The sequence below is a fragment of the Protopterus annectens genome, chromosome 1.part2 (genome assembly GCF_019279795.1).
Source record: "Protopterus annectens isolate FY-2018-M chromosome 1.part2, PAN1.0, whole genome shotgun sequence".
Lineage (NCBI taxonomy): Eukaryota > Metazoa > Chordata > Ceratodontiformes > Protopteridae > Protopterus > Protopterus annectens.
In genome coordinates this window covers 954423904-954437571 of record NC_056727.1, presented here as the reverse complement: position 1 = coordinate 954437571, position 13668 = coordinate 954423904, and the positions used below count along the sequence as shown (strand labels likewise).

At 47.6% G+C, this 13668-nt stretch overlaps 1 protein-coding gene across 1 annotated transcript in view; it reads right to left on the bottom strand.

Moving 5' to 3' along the window:
- The window catches only part of LOC122792184 (microtubule-actin cross-linking factor 1-like), a gene marked incomplete in the record, with an annotated part of 3579694 nt that overhangs the window by 916182 nt on the left and 2649844 nt on the right, over positions 1-13668 (bottom strand). Inside the window, 1 exon segment of the mRNA XM_044059907.1 lies at positions 10324-10490. Coding sequence (XP_043915842.1) covers positions 10324-10490 — 167 coding nt within the window.

The window sequence follows — 13668 nt, the reverse complement described above, 5'->3', positions numbered from 1 at the left end:
AACATTAAATTCAGATCCCATTGTGGGGGAGGATGTTTTATTGGCGGCTTCAGGAGAAAAACTCCTCTCAGAAAAGCTTTGCATAGTCTATGTGACATAATGTTATGATCTTGAAAGCCAACATGATATTTGGAAATAGCCGCCAGTTGAACTTTGACTGTTGAAGAAGAAGATCCTGACTGAAAGACTTCAGCTAGGAAATCTAAAACAGAATGAACAGGTGCAGTAAAGGGATCAATGTGCCTGGAGTTTGCCCAAAGGGAAAAACGTCGCCACTTGCTAGCATAAACAGTTCTGGTGGACGACTTCAAAGAAGCTACTAAGATATCTCTGACAGGATCACAGATCATAGGAAGCCTGGCTAGGGAAGGAAGTGGAGCAACCAAGCAGTGAGGTTGAGAGAATGAATGGCCCGGTGCTGTTGACCCGATTGGTGGATCAAAAGATCCGGAACTGGGTCCAGATGCCAAGGCTGCACCAGGAGATGACGATGCAGGGTCGGAAACCAAATTTGTCGAGGCCAGTAAGGGGCAATGAGAATCAACTTGGCCCTCAAGACGGTGGCTTTCTGAATGACTTGTGGAATCAAGGGAAAGGGAGGAAAAGCGTACAGAAGTCCCCGGGGCCAATCCTGGGTTAGAGAGTCTCTCAGGGGTTGGCCTGGTAGGGGAAAGAGGGTGAAGAAATCGGGGCACTTGTTGTTTTGGGGTGTAGCAAAAAGATCGCAACAAGGTGTGCCCCACTTCAGAAAAATCTGATCCACTATAGATTGATTGAGAGACCACTCGTGAGGCATGAGAATGGCTCTGCTCAGCCTGTCCGCCAAGAGGTTGGACCTGCCGGGGATGTGCGTTGCTATCAGAAACCGATGAGAGGAGATTGCCCATTGCCAAAGTCTGAGAGCTTCTCGACACAATGGATAGGACCTGATCCCGCCCTGCTTGTTGATGTACCAGACCACGGACATATTGTCCGTTTGTACTGCAATAGTCCCCGCGGGAAGAAAGTCGTTGAGGGCTTGCAACGTTAAAAGCACCGCTCTCATCTCCAGGACATTTATGTGCAGATGGTATTCTATGGGTTGCCACGTCCCGTGGACCATCCTGCCCTGATAATGCCCCCCCCACCCGATCAGAGAGGCATCCGTAGTGACTGTGGCAACCGGAGGAGGGGGAACAAATGGTCGGCCCTGATGAAGAAGAGGGGAAGATATCCACCAGTTCAGATGAGTCCTGCACGATTGTGTGACTAAGATTTCGTGTCTCATCGGAAGACTGTGGAACGACCACTGAGTGAATAACATCCACTGCAGAAGATGCATGTGGAAGCGAGCCAGTGGTAGAAGAACAATGGCCGCCGCCATAAGACCTAGAACTTACAGTATCAATCTGGCTTTGACTTTGCTGCTCTGCAATAAAATCCGAACGTATTTTTGGATGTCCAGAATTCTCTGATCTGTTAGTCTGGCTAACAACTTGACGGTGTTTAATTCTGCGCCTATAAAGGTGATAGATTGGCAAGGCTGCAGAAAAGATTTTTCGAAATTCACTGAAATTCCCAAACTTTTGCAAAGCTGCAGAGTGTAGTCTCTGGTCTGAAGAAGCTGATGCCTGGTGGAGGCGGAGAGGAGCCAGTCGTCCAAATAAGGAAACACCTGGAATCCTTGACGTCTCAGGTGAGCTGTGACCACTGCCATGCATTTGGTAAACACTCTGGGGGCTGACGTGAGGCCAAAGGGCAGGGCTCTGAATTGATAATGACTGGTCTCTAGCCGAAAGCGGAGACACCTCCTGGAGCGCCTGTGAATCTTTATGTGATAGTACGCGTCCTGAAGGTCTACAGAGCACATCCAGTTGTCCTTGCCCAGAAAGGGCAGAATGGACTGAAGCGTGACCATCCGGAATCTTGCCTTCTTGACAAATCTGTTTAGATTGCTTAGGTCTAATATTGGTCTCCAATCTCCCGTCCTTTTGGGGACCAAAAAGAACCTCGAGTAGACGCCAGATCCTAATTGGTCTGCCGGAACAGTCTGGACGGCTCTTTTTTCTAGGAGCTTTGTAACCTCCTGTTCTGCCAAATCCCTTTGACCGGGTGAGATGTCTGGAAGGGATTGGTGAGGTATGGGATACCTTTCAAAGGGGATTTTGTAACCCTCGGATATGATCGACTGTACCCACAAATCTTGTGAAAGGGAACGCTAGGCTACTGGGTACAGTGAAATCCTTCCCCCGACTGCCTCCAAGGGTGGACAGTCGGGCAACACCTCAGGGATGCTGAAAGGGCTTCTCAGGAAGAGACTCCCTGTTGCCCTGGTTCTGAGGACCCCCTCTGCCCCTAGGGCGGCGTTTATTGTTACCCCTCTGCCTCTGGGGTAAACTGACCACGTGTGTCGGCTGCTCCTTGGGCTTTGCGGAACCACATCTTCCCCCCTTTCTGACCCTTGGGATAGGGTCTAGAAGGAGTGGAAAAATGGACTCCAATGGCAGAAAGAGTTTTGCCATCCTGCTCACACCTGGTCAAGGTTTCCTTCACCTGAGGTCCGAACAAAGCCGAACCGTCAAAGGGGGTATTGGTGAAGGACGACTTAAAGGGGTCCGCAAAATTACAAAGCCGCATCCAGGCTTGACGTCTAAGAGCCACTCCTGTGCCTGCGGCTCTGCTCGCTCCATCGGCTGCATAGGATATGAGCCGCATGGAGGAGTTGGTTAAGGAATTCAGGATTGCTAGCTGTGAGGCAATCTTTTCTTGAGCCCCAGCAGCAGAAGGATCCTGGACCACTTCACCCAGTTCCTTGAGAATATCTCTTTGAAGCCTGGTGAAGTGACAAAGGTAGTTCAGCGAACGCATAGCAAAGGTCGCTGAAGAAAACATCCGCTTTCCATACCTGTCCATGGTCCTAGAATATTTGTTAGGAGGATGAACAGGTACTGAAGGATCCGCAAGTTCCTTCTTGGTGGCCGCCGCCACCACGATAGCATCCACAGAGACACCCTTAGAAAGAAACTGTTTGTCTGAAGGGGCCGTAATAAATTTGGATAGTCTCCTGGGGACCGGTTCCACAGAATCTGGAGCTGCCCACGCCTTCCGAGCCACTAGCTGCATAAGTGGGTCGAAAGGCGGAGACACCCAGGAGTTGGAGGGTCGGGATCCAAAAGCCTCCAGGTATACCGACTCATCCTCGGAGGGGTCAATGGAGGGCCAATTCCCCCTCTGTTTGAGGAGCTCAAGGATGTCTGAAAAGGAGACATCCTCAGAGGGGGACCGTGGGGAACCCTCCGACTCATCTAAGTCGGTATCAGATGTTGTAGACTCAGGGGAGTCTGTGTGTTTCCTCTTACACGTCCTCTTCCGAGGGGGTTCCCCTGCAGGATCAGGAGAAACCTCGGAAGAGGAAGTTATTCCCAATGGGGAAACCTGGGGCGATGGATCCCTGGGCCTGAGAGCAAGAGGCTGGCAAGAGGCGCCCACAGGCACCAAGAGGGAGGAGCTAAAGGGCTGGACCGTTGACCTGGCTCAGGTGCCCGGCCACTCCTCCTCACCTCAAACGCTCCTCCCGGAGACCGGAATATTCCGTTCGAGGAAATAGGAATTCCCGGCTCCACTGAGAGGGAAGGCTCCGAGGCCGATGTCGGTGCCGAGCTTACCAAAGCCGAAGCCCCAAGAGGGAGAGCGGGGTCGGACAAGGGTCCGATGCCACTAGCCCCCTCGGAGCCGACAAGGGAAACTCGACGACCGGATCCCTCCAAGGAAGGTCTCATGGAAGAGATCGGAGCCGAAGACGACGGAGCCAAAAGGGGATGTATCGGCTCCGGCGCCGACATGGTCGCTGTCCCGAGAAGCTCCGGCTCCGAACTCTGGAGGGGAGTCGGAGGAGGAAGTTCAAGGGGTAAAGCAATAGCCGAAGTCTGCTGAGACGGGCTATGGAGCATTTGGGCTAGTGCCTGTGACTTCAACAGCCTGCTTACCACCCTCTCTAAATCGTGGTCAGACAGCCTGGAAGATCTCGAAGATCGGCTCCAATGACTCCGCTCCGACAAAAGAGGAGACCCCGGAGCTGAGTGGATAGACTCCAAAGAAGGGGACCGAGATCTCTTCTTGGACGAAGCCATCGGAGCCGACGTCCTCTGGGTTCCAGATGGAGCCGAAGGCTTCTCGGCTCCGATACTGGATAATACGTCGGCTCCAGCCGGAGCCGACAAGGCAACAGCAGATTGAGTGTCGGAACCGATCGGAACCGACACTACCACCTCAGAAGAAGAAGGATCGGCTCCGGCCGGAGCTGATCTCGACTCCGAAGGAGTCGGAGCCACCGGAGAAGGCTTAGAAGCTGTAGCCTGAACCCTAGGTGACTTAGGTTTACTAGACCCAGTTTTAGTGGGTGTTTTTTTTTTTTAACTATATGGGGAAATAGGGTGGGATGTAGAAACTCTACACACTATAAAGAAGGAACAAGGGAGATATAAAACCCTAACTGTTTGAAAAATTCAAACTTACCTGAGCTGGCAAAAAAGAGACCTCTTCGCAAAGCGGCAAACGAGATCAGAGGTAGTCCCGCCTTGCATCATGGGATATAGGGTTGCCTCGAGCTGGTAAAAGGAGTTCTCAAGCTAAGCAAGTGCCGAGTCGGAGCCGAGGATCGGCTCCGAACCCATCCAGCAAGAATGAAGGCGAGATTGACAACTTAACATCTTTCAGTTCCCGTCTGCATGGGTGTCATGAAGTTCTTCACTTCTGACTTGAGTAGCATGAAGTTGGCTTTGGAGAAGTTTTTTTATGGAGGTTTCATTAATGGGGGGTGAGGGTGGGATATGGATGTCAAAGGTGATTAGCTTATGGTCAGACCTGACCAACGAGGGGGTGACTATAGGTGTGGAGCATTGATTTCCCATGTTGGTAATGACCAGGTCTAGGATACTGGAGCCCCTGGTGGGACTAAGGATTAGTTGATCCAGGGCATTGGAATTTATGAATTCCAAGAACCGTTCGGCAAAGGTGTTGGTACGCGAGCAGTTTTCCCAGTTAATGGCAGGGTAGTTGAAATCACCCAGTATTAGGGTGTTTGATTGTATCTTAATATTTTCCAGTATGTTTAGAAAGGTGTAGTGAGAATCTTTGGGCATGGTGGGGGATCTGTAGCAAGCTACAATTTGGACTGCAGTCGTACCTAGTGTTAGTTGCACCTGGAGAATTTCAGACACATTGTGTTGGGCAATTAGCCTGGTGTTGTGAATATCCTTGGTGAATATGGACACTCCTTCACCTTTAGTGTTTCGGTCCTGGTTTGGTGGCCGAAAAGTGCGGTAAGAGTTGTAGCCTGGTACTGCAGAGGTGCTCTCTGGAGCCTTGAACCAGGTCTCAGTTACTGCAAAGATCTTGATGGTGAAAGCAAAGATGAAAAACCAAACTGTGCATATTAAGTAAAAAGAAACGATGGAAACAAAGGAAAACACATTTAAGCTGCAAAAGAAAAGAAATTCTGGCTTACTTCCATAATTTCTGGGTAGATGACAACTTTGATATGCCAAAACTGCATAACATGTTTTTGTGTCCACATAAGCATGTGAGCATTCACCACAGAACCTAAACAGTTTACACCTTCACTAAAAAGTGCAGCACTTGTTCCAAATAGCTTTTTCTTCTCAAAAAGCTCAGCACTTGTCTTATAAGCATATCCCTTGTCTTATAAGCATTCTCTTTGCAGGTCAAGCACTCCTATATTATACAAATCTCTCACTAGCAAAACCCCCCAGGAGTGCCCACTTCCCTGCTAAGCCCACTACTTTTCTGTCTCACACCACCTCATAATTCTTTCTAGCATGTCGAAGGGTCAGATGCTGGCGTCCTCTCCTGCCCAGTTGGTGAATCTGGGAATTCTGAGACAATGTTACAATTGCCTCATGTACACGGACAACCCTCTCCTCCTCCCACGTAACACTAACACTTGTGAGAGATGCAGCTATTTATCCAGACTGGAGGCTGAGCTCTCTCAACTCAGGACTGGCAAGACCAGGCAGGAGGAGAAGGCAACTACACACACCACAATACCAGTCTCACATAACTCGACCACACCACTGAATCAAACACATAAACACACTAAGACATACACGGAGGCTCTGAGTAAAAATTTACCTAAACAGCAGAGGCCTCCAAAGCAGACACCCAAGCAACTGCAAACTCAATACACCACACAAACAACACATAAACAACAAAATCAGTGTGCAAAGCAGTCACTGCCCTTAAGGCCAAATACAACACCAAACATACTTGTCATAGGTGACTCCATAGTCAGACACACTGACGTCCCGCTCACCATACTGAGTAAGGAGAAGGTCACAGTAAGCTGCCTGTCGGGCGCTAGAATCCACCACATAACGCAAGCACTCAGGTCTCTCAACAGCAGGTACAAGTACGACTCAGTCATTGTCCACGCTGGTGTCAACGACCTGAGACATACCTCCTTGGACTACATGAAAAGAGATATTGAGGAGCTCTCTGATTATGTAGCCCAAGCAGGTATGACCCTGACCTTGAGCAGTATCCTACCTTCACCTAGAATGATGCCACAATACAGTGATAAGATGATCAGCTTTAATAATTGGCTTAAATTCTGGTGTCATTCAAAGGGGATCCAATGTCTGTCTGCCTGGGATGACATGCTGGACAAGCCACGCTGCTTCGCAAGGGACGGCTTGCACCTGTCACCCCTAGGCTTCCGGATATTGGCAAAGGCTCTTGCCACCCCCATAGTGCCTTTTTCAGGCAAGGCTCAAATTCTAAACCTACCACCCTAGAACACAAAAAAGGAAAAAACTAAGGGTAATGCTGCTCAATGCCAGAAGTCTCAATCTCAAGATGCACGCACTCAAGGCCCTTCTCAGTATGGAGAACATCGATGTCTGTGCTGTGACAGAAACCTGGTTCAAGACTCCTGAGAGCACCCCAGCACTATCAGGTTTTACCTCATATCATGCGTTCCGGCCCCAAAATCCGGACAACACCAAGAAAGGAGGGGGGTGTCCATATTCATAAAGGACACCCACACCTCAAGGTTGGTGGCAACGCACGATGCATCGGAGACCATCCAGGTGCAATTAACCATAGGCAAGACTGCTCTGCAATTTGTAGCATGTTACAGGCCACCCTTTCAAAGTCAGGAACCTCACATATCCTTCCTGAAAACATTGGAGGGGATAAATGTATCTCCAAACACCATCATACTAGGTGATTTCAACTACCCTAATATAGACTGGGAACACTACTCAAGTCCAAACACTCTAGCCCAAAGGTTCCTGGAGTTCATAAACTCAAATGCCATGGAACAACTAGTCACCATCCCCACAAGAGGAGAAAACATACTTGATCTCATCATCACGAACATGGGATCACGATGTTCAACACCGGAAGTATACCCCTCACTGGTGAGATCCGATCATAAAGAGGTCCTCATCCCGCCCCCACCTGAAATAAAAAAGACCACAGTGAAAAACTTCTCAAAAGCCGACTTCACACTTCTAAAAACTAGCGTGGTCTCCTTTAAGGCCTCTGAGCCAGTGGTAAACATTACTCAAACCGCTGAATCACTTACAAATGCCTTCTACCAGCACCTACAGGACTGCATGGATCAGGCAATCCCAAACAAAACTAAGACTCCCTGTACCAAAGGCAAGCGTCCAGTCTGGTGGACCCCAGCCATAAACAAGCTCTGCAACAAAAGGAGGAAGCTACTACAAGATAGAGCAAAATCCTTGAAAGGTAAGACACCTTTGATCATTATAAGTAAAAAACTAAGAGCTCTCATAAAATCATCCAAGGCAAATTTTGAGAGAAAAATCGCCAAGGACTCAAAAGACAATCATAAGGCCTTCTTTAGCTATGTTAGAAACCTAGGAGGAAACTCCCAGTTATGCTCAGAATTAGTTCAAAATGATATGAAGATTACTGAACCTACACACATTGCCAACATACTGGCTGACAGGTTCAGTGCAAACTCCCCCAAAAGGAGAGATATCTATACCAGAGGATTGTAGCCCCCCAAACATCTCCCAACGCCCAGGTGAGAACTGCCCTCTCCAAGGCAAAAAACACAGCATCCATGGGACCGGATGGTGTCCCCGGCTGTGTGCTCCACGAACTCAATGAGGAATTAAACCCGCAGTTAGGACAGCTGTTTAATCTTAGCCTCACCTCAGGATACGTACCCAAGGAGTGGCGCACGGCGACTGTGGTCCCACTTCACAAGGGCGGTGCCTCCACCGACCCTGGTAATTACTGTCCCATTAGCTTGACAAGCCTTATCTGCAAAGCCATGGAGAGGATCATAATGGAACTCATAAATAAAGACATAGGGAAATTGCAGACTTTGGATCCAACCCAGTTTGGCTTTGTCAAAGGCAGATCATGCCTTTTAAACTTGGTTGACTTTTTCAAGACAGTCACCAAGGCCATTGATGAGGGAATGGCAGTCCATACAGCCTACCTCGACCTGGCAAAGGCCTTCGACACAATACCCCACTCAGGTATCATCGAAAAACTCATCAGCTTGAATGTAAACCCATACATCACAAGATGGGTTGCAAACTGGCTAAGTGACAGAACCCACAGGGTCAGAGTTGCTGGAGCCATGTCAGACTCAAAGCCTGTCACAAGTGGTGTCCCACAGGGCTCAGTCCTGAGTCCACTCTTGTTCGGCAACTACTTTTCTGAAGTACAAGCAAACACAGGAGGGTTATGGCTGACAAAGTTTGCAGATGACTGCAAACTGGGCGCCATAGTCGAAAACGCATCTGACACCGATATCCTTCAGAAGGGCCTCACAGAAATGGATAACTGGTGCCAGAGCCATGGCCTAAAGTTAAACGCCAAGAAATGCACAGTCATACCCTTCGGGAAAAACAAGGTTACCCCTAGCTACCATATAGGTGGCAATCCACTGAGCACAGAAGAAGTCATCAGGGATCTGGGGACCCAGGTTGACAGTAGCCTTCGCTTGACACTCATGTTGCTAAAGTAGTTAGGAAAACCTTCTACATTGCCCACCTGATCATGAAGGGATTCACATCTAGATCAAGGGAGGTCATCGTCCCCCTGTACTCATCACTCATTAGACCTATGATTGAGTACAATGCCCCATTCGGAATGTATCTGACCCGACACCTGCAGCAGCTGGAAAGGCCCCAAAAGTTCCTCACCAAAAGGATAAAGGGTCTCAAAATATGTCTTATGCTGCCCGACTGAAAGAACTCCAGCTCTATTCAGTCTCATACCGCTTGCTCAGAGGTGACCTGTGCCTGACATATAAGGCCATGTCAAACCCAGATTTGATGAATATGCTTCACCTCAAAAAATCTAGATCCCTCAGAACCACAAGGGTGGGAGACTTAAACCTTGACACGGTTATTAATAGAACGTGCTGGAGGGACAAATTCATCACCCAGAGACTCCCTATGCTGTGGAACAAAATCCCGGTACATGTGAGGCAGAGCACCTCGCTGGCCTTGTTCAAGAGGTATCTTGACCAATGGATGGGAGATCGCAGATATACCCCAGGGATTACTTCAGTGTCACTGCTTGACAGAGGCACAGCAAAATAATAGGCATAGTTTTATTCAAACTAAAGGTGTGGCGAAAGCCACATAACTATGGGCTAGGCTTATAAATGCCCTTGGGCAGATAGCCTAGTATAAACCTATGAACCTATAACCTATGAACAGTCAGACAGGGCCCTTTGCAGCGGATTATAGTTGGAACGTTTTCCTTAAAGACCTCTTGTTAGTATAGTTCTTGCATTCTGTAGCTCCTGCATTCAGGGGCATCTACACTTTACAATGATGTACCAAATGAGCCATGTCTGGAAGAATGGACCAAGCCCCCCCCCCAAAAAAAAACATCTGATCCATCCCCAAAATGAGTGGCAGACCTGAAAGACAAAAAATAAGGATATAGAACTACACATGTGCCAGACGTGCAGAGATATATTTTTGTAGAGGTGGGAGGTGTGACAATGCAACAGATAGTAACTGCCCACAAAAAGGGGATTTTCCAAGGGTCAGCTAACAGCAAGCACTTGTATATCAGTTGTATCTTTTTCTAAAGGGATCTCTGACTGGGGAGAATGTCAAACAGTATCAGAGATAGGATAGTACAGAAGAGTTGATATCACAACAAAATGAACACAGTTGGAATATGCGAAAACAACCTTGGACTATACAACATTTCAACAGTACCAACTAAGCGCATGTAAGCAATTCACTGGCCTCATGACTACATCTGCTGAAAACTATGTGTATGAATCTCTCTCTAAAAAAAGACCATCAGTGGTACTACCTGGCAGCTGCTTTGCCAAGAAGTGCATCCCAGCGTTCAGTGAGGCTCAGCAACTGCTTGTTGATTTTCTCCTTATCTGCCGGTTCTGCAGTGTGCGCTATTCTCTCCCCTTCTGCTTTAATGATCTCAACTGTAGCCTTTCGGTCATCCAGCAGTCGCTGAAGAAGCTTTAGGAGGGAAAAAAAGTCAAGTCAGCACAACCAACTGATTCACAGTTTTTTAAGCAGCAGCAAGCCTCTAACCGCATCTGAAAAACTTAATTTACAATTCAGGGAAACCACAGTTCTGTTAGGCTGATGCTCCAACTCTCAAGCTAGTAAAGACAAGCTTATCTCATTTCAGGATGAGAAAAAAGAAGTTATGTCTTACCATAACGTTCCATCTGTGTTGTTGATCTTCGCTCATTCATTACTGATGGGTTATAGGTTCGGCCTCGGAACCGAGCCGGCCTTATACCAACCTTGCATCAGCCAAACACTGTCGAGCCAATATCCTACCCACAATGCTCTGCTCCCTGTTGCCTCAGATCAAGTTTGCAAGTTAATACAAAAAGTAGAGGCTACCTCTGGTCATAACAGACCTACAAGAATAGGAGGAAGACAGTACAGTTTTGTACCTACCATAAATGTAGATGTCCGAACTGGATACCATCTGCAGTCATAACAACTGGGTTGTCCTGTCGTCAGGCAGCCCTTCAGTCGGCCAGATTCCAAAGTCCGGGTCCGGCTTCGGCTGATGTCGCACTTCACCCGACGTCATCTCTGTTGGTCTTCGGGTATAAAGGCATCAGCCGACGCCATTTTCCTCAGTGTTTCTTGCCCCAGATGCCAGTAGCCCTCTTGAAGGCTAAAATTTAGATAGATGCCAATGTTTCCAAAAAGATAGAGGTAAACACAAAAATAAGCATGTATGCACATATATACAAACAAATACACCATAAAAGACTCCCCCCCACCAGCTAGCTATTAGGAGGGTAAACACCTTTGGAGTACCACAGAGGGAAGGAGGGAGGGTAATCCTGACTGCAGATGCTATCCAGTTCGGACATCTACATTTATGGTAGGTACAAAACTGTACTATGTCCTTCATGGATGCATCTGCAGTCATAACAACTGGGTAGAATACCATAGCCAACAAGGGAGGAGGATAAAACTAGATTATGGTGTGTTTAGGATCCCTTGCAGTACAGCAGTGGCAAACCCTGCTCGGGATCTGGAATACAGAGGCAAATTATAATGCTTGGCAAATGTATGCACGGAGGTCCAAGTAGCCGCCTCAATAATGTCTTTGGTTGCCACTCCTCGTAAGAAGGCTGTGGTAGTGGCTGTTGCCCTTGTAGAATGAGGTCTTATGTTCTGTGGAATTGGTTTTCCATGGAAGGAGTAACAGAATCGTATGCAATTTCCTATCCATTTGGAGATTGTCTGTTTGGAAATAGCTTTTCCTTCCCTTCCTGTTGCATAGGCTACAAAAAGTTGGTCAGTCTTTCTGCTACTTTTTGTTCTGTCCAAGTAGTAGCGTAGCTGTCTATGTACATCCAAGGTATGCAATATTCTTTCCCCTCTGTTTTGTGGGTTGGGAAAGAAGGTAGGTAGGTGGATTGCCTGGTTTAAAGACACTCTGGATACCACCTTAGGCATGAATGTAGGATTAGTCCTCATGGACACTCTATCTTGGTGGAAGATTAGGAAGGGTTGCACTGCCATTAAGGCCTGTAGTTCTGAAACCCTCCTTGCTGAAGTAATTGCCAGTAGGAAAGCAGTTTTCCATGACAGGTGTTGTAGGTCTGCTGTTGCTGCTGGTTCAAAAGGTGATAGTGTCAATTTTTCTAGCACAAAGTTTAAGTCCCAAGCTGGTAATGGTGGCTTCCTTGGAGGTTTTACATTCTTGATTCCTCTGAGGAACTGCCTGAGCAAAGGGTGTGAAAAAACAGGTGGATCAAAGCTGTATTCTGCTGAAATAGCTGATGCATGTATCTTGATGGAGGAGTAGGACAGGCCTGAATGAAAAAGTTCGGCTAGGTACTCCAGAATGTTAGGCATATCTATGTTTGACACATCTTTTCCTCTTTCAGTACTCCAAATGACAAACCTTTTCCATTTTCCAGCATAGTTTCTTCTTGTTGAAGGTCTGCGTGCTTCAAGAATAATGTCTTTAACTCTTTGGGAAAGTTCTGGATTAGCTGCTGCTATGTGATGTTCCATGCAGTCAGTTGCAACGCTTTTAGGTTTGGATGTATGATGCTGTAGTTGTTCTGAGTTAACATCAAAGGCATCAGGGTATTGGCCACATATTGTTCGAGACATGCTCCTCAGCAGTGGGTACCAGTGTTGTCTTGGCCAGTTTGGAGCTATCAGGATTATCCTTGGACGTTCTTCCTTGATTTTTAGTAATACCTTGTGTATCAAGGGAAGAGGTGGGAATGCATATGCTGTTAGGCCTTTCCAGCTGAAGGAGAGCGAATCCACTTTCCATGCTAGTGGGTGGAATGTCCTTGTGCAGAATTTTTGAGCTGGTGATTGAGAGGTGATGCGAATAGATCTATCTGAGGCATTCTGCAGCTTCCATTCGGGCATCCATGTGTGTTCTGCTTAATATGTCTGCTAGAGTATATTCTTTTTCGTACAAATATTGCCCCTAACTGGATGTTGTAGCTGAGTGCCAGGGGTCCACAGCTCCAAAGTTCTTCTTAGGGGGGGGTATGAATGTCCCCTGTTTGTTGATGTGATGTACCACATGACTGGTGTGTGTTGTCCCTCATCCTTCATCTTTTGGCCCCTTTGTCAAATGGTCTGAACTTTTTGGATTGCCAGTTGCATTTCTTTTAGGTTGATGTGCAGGATGCGAGATCCTGTGTCCACAACTCTCCACGATTTGTCCAGGCATGTGGGCCCCCATCCCCCCATGGGTCTGTCTGGCGTGCCTGTTGATGGTCTCTGGATTGGCTTGACATCTAGGGTAAAGGGTTGGGGGTTTGACTGGTACCACTGAGCCTGAGCCATAACTCCTGTTTTAAGTTTGTGGGTAGGCTGTGTCTGTGTTGGGACCATAAATTCTTTAGGTACCACTGTAGTTTTCTCATATGTAGTCTGGCAAGTGGAACCAAGATTATGCATGATGCCATGAAGCCCAAGGCCTGCAGTACTTTTCTTGCTGTTAACTTGTTCAGTTTTGTTAGTGCCAAGAAGTAAAGAGGGAGTTCTTTTTGTTTTTCTGTAGTTAGGAATGCCATCTGTTTTACTGTGTCCAATTCCGCGCCCAAGAATGTCCTTGTTTGGGATGGTATCAGCCTTGACTTTTGTAGATTGACTGTGTATCCCAGTGCTTGCAGCAAGTAAATGACCC